This window comes from Octodon degus, unplaced genomic scaffold, assembly GCF_000260255.1.
Source record: "Octodon degus isolate 3935 unplaced genomic scaffold, OctDeg1.0 scaffold00188, whole genome shotgun sequence".
NCBI lineage: Eukaryota > Metazoa > Chordata > Mammalia > Rodentia > Octodontidae > Octodon > Octodon degus.
In genome coordinates, this window is record NW_004524764.1 from 3,804,174 (window position 1) to 3,812,815 (window position 8,642).

General features: G+C 43.3%; 1 protein-coding gene across 3 annotated transcripts in view; it reads right to left on the reverse strand.

Annotated features, from left to right (window-relative positions):
- Positions 1-861: 861 nt before the first annotated feature.
- Pla2g4a (phospholipase A2 group IVA) overlaps positions 862-8,642 on the reverse strand; it is a 140,409-nt gene continuing 132,628 nt past the window's right edge. For all 3 annotated transcript variants that reach the window (XM_004643980.2, XM_023704119.1, XM_023704118.1), the window contains one exon: positions 862-1,456. In XM_004643980.2, coding sequence (XP_004644037.1) covers positions 1,325-1,456 — 132 coding nt within the window. In that variant the 3' untranslated portion in view covers positions 862-1,324. The remainder of the gene's footprint in view (positions 1,457-8,642) is intronic.

The window sequence follows — 8,642 nt, forward strand, 5'->3', positions numbered from 1 at the left end:
GGCATTATGCTTTAGTTCTAAATGCTCCTAAAAGTCTCATGTTTCAGACATAGGGCTTTGGGAAATTGCATGTCGGGAGCACTACACACATCAGCTGACCAGTTCCGAGCTGAATGTGTCCTTAGGAAGCAGAACCTGGCTGAGGTGGGTCGCTGGGAGCACAATCTCAGTGGATGCGCTCCTGTCCCTATTTTCTCATTTTTCTATTTCCTGGCTACAACTTTCCCCCAGTGTACCCTTCAGCCATGGTGCCCTGAATCCCTCAAAACTGTGAGCTAAGTGAATGCTCTTCCTTAAGTTGGGAGTATCAGGCATTTTGTGTCAGCAATAGAAAGTCACTCAAAACCAAAAATAATTAAAGGAAAGAGGAATGGCAGAGAGCTGCGAAGGGGGAGAAAGCCCTAGCTTCAGAGCGTTAATTCTAGGCCCCAGCAGTTCAGCTCTGACCGCAGCCACAGCCTACAATAGCGAAGACGCCTAAGTCTACACATTCACAGACGCAGACAGGGCAGCCACTTCACTAAGCCTGGGGCAGCCCCTGCCCTCTTCTGAATTGTTCTCTGAGCCAACTATGCTAGCCCAGAAATGAGTAGTCCAGGACAATATAAAAGTACAATACTACACTAAAGGTGGTTATGTATTTTTTCTACTTACTAGGTAAACATATATTATCTGCTAAACAAATCACATACACTTTCATTTCCAAGAGAAACAATCATAATTTAAATTTCTAAGTTTTGTATTTACATTCAGAATTGACACTTTTTGCACTTGGACCCAGTGAATCTAAAGATCTTTCATAGCAACAGTACCATGCCTCACTACCAAGAGGAACAGAAAACTCAATTATATAATGCTCATTTGCATATTGATGTTTTTATTTCATATACATGGATATATAAATAAAAAAATAGTGTTATTAAATGGCATGAATAAATCTAGTCAGTGAATAACATTCACACATAACAGGAAGCCTTACTGAGATTGAACTATTAAATATTTCAAATAGAAAAACCACATCTTTAAAAAGAGCACACTTAAGAAAGTTGATGAGGAATGTTTAAAAACACAGTATAAATCCCTACATTTGCGTCAGGAAATTCCTACTGAAAGAGACTACTGACAAATACATTTTTACATAATCGTTGTCATCTCTCCACCTGACACACTTGTAGCTGTGTCATTCTCACACACCTAACACCTCCCACTCTGCGTTTTAGCCAGGCTTGCACATATCCCACAGCCTCCTGAACTGTGTGGTGGATCCAGTCGCCCAGATTCCAAGTTGCCTCGAGCGGAAATTGCTGCTCTTTTCATACACAGACTATGCTGTGGGTTTACTCAGAAATTCCTTGTTGAAAAATCTTCTTGCCTCCACGTTACTGAGGGAAACAGAGCAACGGGATGGATTCTGTCTCCTGTACTCAATGCTTTCCACGATGGCATCTTTTATCACCTGAAAATGGAGACAGAAGATGCATAATTAGTGCTGGGCATGTGTTGGTGCAAAACGAAGCTCTAATTGGCTTTTTTTGGTTAGAATGGTCTTTACGAAATGTATCGAGAGAAATCTGAGTCACACATACATATTTAAATTTAACATCCCACCATTACCTTCATGTTCCACCCACATCCAGCTGCTCGACCTGCAGGAGCGTTCTGATGCTTGTGCTTATAAAGTTGGGAATAAAATGCTCATAACGAGGCAAACTCGTATTTCTTTGGTTCTTCACCAGGATATTCAGTCATCACTGAAGGTATCAAAGGCGTTTTTTGTAGTGATTGGGCAAAGAAGGAAGAAGAGACCAAGAGGAAATAAGACTCCCCCTAATAGCAGAGAAAGCCGCACTGGAGAATTGCCCTGCCTCTTGGCTAAACAGACACAGCAACGGGTCAAGGGTGTCCTCTGTGAGAGCAACACCCCCACCATGATCTAACTGACGAAAGCATAGAGCTGGGTTTGACTCATGATAGTCTTTCCCTGTGCCCACCAGTATTTCCCCTCCTGGTGGCCAGAAGAAAATACAGGCAACTACATACACCTAAGACTTTCTATTTGAAGATAACCCTGTTAGAATTTCAACAGAGAAGAGGAAACCTGGATGTAAGAGTAGTCACTGCAGAGGGGTGGGGATGGGCCTGGGAGGTGGGCCTGGACAGCGACAGCGGCTCAACTCTCTGTCAACACTGGGAAGCCTCCATTCCCCAGGACCAGACCGGGGGATTTTATGTTAATGTTCAGTAAAATAAGACCATGTCAAGTCACAGTGTTGGTTATCCTGCGTTCCCATTCTTCTAGAACCCAGGGATTGTAAGGCAGCCTAAGTGTGTGCTTTCAGCCTAAGCAGTGGCAGCAGAGGAGCCCTTGGTCTCCTCCCACTCAGAGCTGCTGGGGCTGGGCCTGGGCAACAGGCACACAGAAGGGTTTCCCCTCACACACACAACCACACTAGATAAGGGGCACCATTGCTCAGCAGAGAGGGCAGGGGCCCTTAGGGGTGCCGGATGTGGTCAACAGTCTAGGTCTTAATATTAGGCACAGCAGGCAGGTCATTCTCTTCTCTTAAGGTACCAACATGCAGTCCTATTCTGGAAAGAGGGGTTCATCACAAAAATGACCCTTTTGGGTTTTTTGTTTCTTTTTAAAATAAAAGATATAATTATCTTCCTGGTGGGAATGGGCTAAAATCTTACTGAGTCTCAAAAGCTGAGCAGTGTTTGCTGAGGCATTTTCATGTGCGTAAGCGAGGCTTAAGTGACCTGTGGTGGCAGAGGTGCAGCAGATCACGGAAGGAGACTGCACATAGGCACTTCTTGGTGGTTGGGGATCCAAGCCTGCTTCTTCTTCTTCAAAATGGGAATTGCATTCCTAACTTTGGATCTTTACGGAGTCAGGAGTCACTTACACACAGCATAGTGCAGTCCCTGCTTTATGGAAAACATTCCAGAGGTAGTATTTATTAACATTGTTTAGAATCATACATGGTGAACATTGGGAGCTCTTTTGGACTGCGCAGCTTCCAAGAAATAGACAGACCATGTACCCACACAAGTGGACTCTGCACAGGGTGGCAAGGCAACTCCGCTGTGCCAAGTGGCCTGCTGCATATCACTTAGCAATCTCGCTGTCTTTCCAGACATCCAAGTCAGCACATATGTCAGGTGGTTTTTTGCTTCCCCAGAGAAGTAATCCCAAGTGAAAAGCAACCGAGTTTATTTTTCAAACACCTACAAAGTTTTAAAATAGAAAAGACCACAGGAGAACTTATACTGACAATGATTATGCTTTCAGTTCCTTTATAATGATTTCAGAGAGAGAGAGAGAGAGAGAGAGAGAGAGAGAGAGAGAGAGAGAGAGAGAGAGCCAGGTATGGTGGCACATGCCTGCAATCCCAGCACTTAGGTAGTCTGAGGTGGGAGGATTGCTGTGAGTTCGAGGCCAGCCTGGTCTACACGTTGAGATGCTGTTTCAATTAAAAAAATCAATATCACACACTAATGAACTGGATCTCAGTTGGTATTCCTAGAAAACAGATCCTTCTTATAAAAGGAACAAACGTGGAAAATTACTAAAAAATCCAAATCGTATATAATTACAATGTACAAGTTGAGCCACTAGGTGGCACATTCACACTGTAAAACTATTAAGCACGTTCTTCAGATTACTGTGGATCATGCCCAATTCCTGTGGGGTGTAATTCTGTAATATTCATAGAAATTAAACTAGATAAGTTGATAAATTTAAACATCTTTTGACATGCCGCATGGCGCAATTAGAGAGATAAAAAAAAAACCAGTATGTCAAAGTTTTCTATCGCTTCTTTTGAATTCTCCTATGAATAATCTCACAGTGTTCACAAATCTAGCTTCCTCATTCATTCTTCTTTGAAAAGCACTGAGATTCCAGCCCTTTGTGTCAGTTATCCCAGTAAGGGCTCCCGGATCCCAGCCTTCTCCATCCCCTCGCTTCCTGAAGCCTGCTGCCCCATACCACCTTCCACTTTTCCTCTTCTATTGTCTTCTAAATGTTGAATGGGGTCCCCTAACTCTTGGAATAAGGCTACAAAATAAGAAACACAAAGCATGTAAAATGTGACTCTTGTCTCCAAAAGGAACACATTTAAAGACACGAGATAGTATTCAATACATAAGCAAATACAGAGTTCTCATCCTCGTAGAAAAAAATCACTACATGAGTGCAGAAAGGGAAGTTATATTGTATTTTGAAAGTGAGGTACAAATAACTAAATAGGAGGGTAGACAGAGATACTGTGGTCTACACTGTTGTGAACTTGCTAGTTAATACCTGCCCTCCCTCTAGGAGCTAAAGTATCACCAAAGCAGGGATCTTAGATTTATCATCTCTTACATGATAAATGCTTGGGAGTTAACAACTGCCAGGAGGTGCTGGCGAGGCTCAGCTACTCAGGGTGCATTTGAGTTCGTGAGGGACGTGAGGCTGAACTGAGGACTGGCAAGGTCTTATCAGGGCAGAGGGAAGACCCGGCTTCTTAGGGAGTCACTGTAAATCAAAGCTGAAGACGGGAGGTGGAGGAAGCCGGCACCACTCTTGACATCAGCTGTGCTGATGGGAAAAGAAGCGATGTCTAAGGAACACTAAGAAGTGAGGTGAGGCCAGGCCTGGGAGTGTACGCCTGGGATGCCAGCACTCAGGAAGCCAAGGCAGGAGGATCGCTATGAGTTTGAGGCCAGCACAGGCTAACCTGTGAGTTCAAAGGCAGCCTCAACTATGTAGTGAGACACTCTATCAAAAAACATTAGCTCCAACAACAGTAACAACAACATCAAGATAAGAATGCCCCTTAGGATACAGATGGTAGGGAATCAAGGAAAGAGTAGAGAAAGATGTGTGGCTTCAGCCTCTCACATAACTGGGAATCCCAGCAATCTGTCTAAATGATTCATGGCTCAAATTCCACACTACACATTCACAAGCACATGCACATGCACACGTGCATACACGCACACACACACACACACACACACACGCACACATATGCACACACACACACACACACACACACACACACACACACACCAGAGGCTAAGTTTTGAGTATTGTATCTTTGAGGGGAAATATTTGGCTGAAACTAAGGACTTTTCCTGCTTTTGGTCTGCTGTGTATGACTGTATCCTTAGTACCTAAAACAGGGCCAAGCACAGCAGGCATTCAATAAATATGTGTTGATGTAATAAGTAGCTGAGACAGAAAGAAATCACAGACAACATCAAACGAGTATGAGTCTGGGCCTCAGACAACAGTATCCCCAGGGGAGCACGCTGAAGCGCGTTAGAGGAAAAGCCTCCTGTTTCCTGTCTTCTACTCGCCTTTCTGTACTCCTACCCAAGCAAGCAGTAAAAAGTAGAATTCCTTTATCCCAAGGTGACTTATAGAACTGTTGCTTCTTTATCTCAAAACAAACCATAGAGCCTAAAAATATTATTCTGGTCACTCTCTGCCTTTCTCTCTTGGACCATAAAGAAATCTCCACGTACCGATAGTAGATTGTGAGACCACACACTTACGCGCCCCCCACACACACACACACTTTAGAGGGGTCTTGTCCTGTACCACATAGTATGGAATAATGAACAGAGAGCTCAAACAGCAGCTGCACAAGGACAGACTTGGCTGGGGATCTCCACTTGGTCAGTCATCATGTGCTGCTATTCATCATACTTAAGTTTCAAAATTAAAAGAAAATGCTAGGAACATACTCAGTGGGAAAGCTCCAAGTTCAGTCTGCAGTCCTTCTAGCCACCCCCAGAAAGGATACAAATAGGCAGCTCACCCTGGGTGTTTAAAGCCTTCATTCTGAAGGTTCCAGTGTAATGTCAAAGTACAGTCAGATTAATTCATTTTGCCTTCTTCTTGCTTATTTTTCTTGTTTTTTTTTTTGTTTTTTTTTGTTTTTTTTTGTTTTTTTTTTTTTTTTTTTTTGAGACTACAGTCAGGCTCCCTACAACGGGCGGTGAGGAATCATTGCCTATTGCCTTCCCGCTGCTGAGGGTCTAATACACTAGGTCACAACACATGGCAGGCTTCCACATTATTTTTAAAAAGACAGAAAAATCTAACTTGTACCTAGATGTTCTTCTCAAGAAACTAGAATGCTGCTAAATTAATTAAGATTTAGGAAGACCTTGTCTCAAAAAAGGTTTTCAAAGGACTCCCAATGTAGTTCAGTACAAAGGCCCTCAGCTTAATACTAGTACTACTTAAGAAAAACAGCCATATATTTCTAGCCATGTGTGTTCCTTCATTTTATTAACATACACTATTTAACACTGTACAGAATCATTTGAGAAAAATTTAGGTTTATTATACAAAATCAGCATGTACCAAATAAACTGATACATAATACATTCTTAGAATATGTCCACTGAGTTAGTAAGTCAAATAACTGAGGCTGGAAAACAATGTATTTTCCTGGGATAAATGAATCAACAAGTCCTAAAAATGAGATCTCAGAAAGTCTAGTCCACTTAGATCAAAGTGTAGTTTATGAGCTGCATGGCCAGGCACATTGGAGCAACTCGCTGCTCAGGACCTCTGCCTCCAACCAACAGCACCTTGTGCCAGGACACTTGACAGCAAATCAACCATGAAAACTTGATTGTATATTTATTTTACTTTGTGTGTGTGTGTGTGTGTGTATGTGTGTAGGGTCTTACTACGCATCTCAAACTCGTAGTGATCCTCCTGTTTTCAGCCTCTCTAGTGCTGGGATTACAAACATGTCCCACCATGCCCGGACTCCTTTGCTGGCTCAGCGCACCTTGGGGGCAGGGCTGGCGTGGCATGTGGTGCCAGGGATCAAACTCCGGTCCCTGCGCTTGCCTAAGCAGGTGCTGAGTCCACTGAGCTATCTCACCAGCCCTTGTATATTTAATCTAGGTGCCACACACTGTGGTCAGTATGTCTTGAAGCTACAAAGTAAATACATTGATGTGGTTAAAGTGTTGGTAATTTATAATTAAAAGCAGACAAAAATATGAATACTAATAATCATCAGTGTTATTACATTAGCTGCCTTGATTTCATGAGTATCTGTGACATGCTTAGCCCTTACAATGTTTTACATAAACTTTATCCTCTGTAAGAGGGGTACGATTTTTTCTCCTTATTTACAAATAAAGAACATAAAACTTAGAAAGTTTACCCAACTAACAGGTAACAAGAAGCAGAACAAGAATATGAACAATAGGGGCCGGGGAGATAGCTCAATAGAATAAGCACTTGCCTGGCAAGCGCAAGGGCCTGTGTTCAATCCCTGGTAAGCCAAAAAAAACCAGAATGTGAACAACCAATGTGATCTGACTCTCCTGTTATGGTTTAGACTAGAACCCCCACCCCAAGAGTCCCAGGAGCTGGGGCTCTGCAAGGTGGCTGGATCACAGGGGTGCACAGGAGAAGGATGCACAGATGAGTTCATAGCTGAACACACTGTTTGGAGGCCGGGATGGAACAAGCAGGTCACTGTGGGTGTGACATGAGAGTGTTCACCTACCTGTGCAGTTCCTCCATTCCGCCTACTTCCTGCCTGGTATGGGCTGAGGCTGGACACATTTGCCTTCACCTCGCCCCTCTGCCATCCTTTCTGCCTCCTAGCCGTGAACCATGGACTAAAACCGTGAGCCAAAATCATCCTCTCCTCTGCTAAGTTGTGGGTGTCAGGTATGCTGTTCCAGGGACAGGCAAGTGACTAATACAGCCTCTGTACCACATGTCTACAATCTTAAGTCACTATATGTTGAGTTTCTTATAAGGAAACAAACAAAAATGAAGTACCATAATTGTAAAAATGTGGCAGCTGTGTTCAGTAGGAAGGAATCTGGAAACTGAGTAAGGGCAGAAATATGATGCTGATGAGAAACTATATTTGTCACGAGATGAGCAAAAGCAGAGCCAGGTGCCCCTAGAGGTATTTAGCACCCACAGAGCAGGCCAGCTCAAGTGTCCCGGGGGTGTGAAGCAACAGGACACACAGCTCTTAAGACACAAGGTGGGCTTTTCAGAGTAAAATCAGGTTAGAATATGAACTGAAGAGTAACGGTGCCTCATGCCACCCTGCTTATGGCCACAAAGTTGGGAACTACCTTCTTAAGGCTCAGCACACTGTGACTTCACATTTTAACAATTCATGTTCATAGTGTCTGCTCCTGCAAACAGCTGGGGCAGTCCATGTGCTGAAATGTAAGTCAGGTTTCTCTTCAGATGGTGTGGGAAGGAAAGATGTGGGTGATGACAGCCTAAGATACTGTGTAACATCTCAACCTCAACAAAATTTTGTAGTTCTTCATGTATCATTCACTTAACAGGAATCTGTGATATTGACAAAGATGTGTTTACATCAGCCAAGGGAAGGAAAAACATCACTTAGAATTAAAAGGGTTTGGTGTTAAGTGGATAAGGTGAGGAGAGACAGAAGGGGAGAGAGAGAGAGAGAGAGAGAGAGAGAGAGAGAGAGAGAGAGAGAGACAGAGACAGAGAGACAGAGAGACAGGGACTGAGAGAAATCAAAACAGAGAGAGACAGACAGAGAAAGAGAGAGAGACACAGACAGTGAGATGAGACAGAGAGATGCATAAAGAAAAACCCCCACATAGAGAGAAAGACA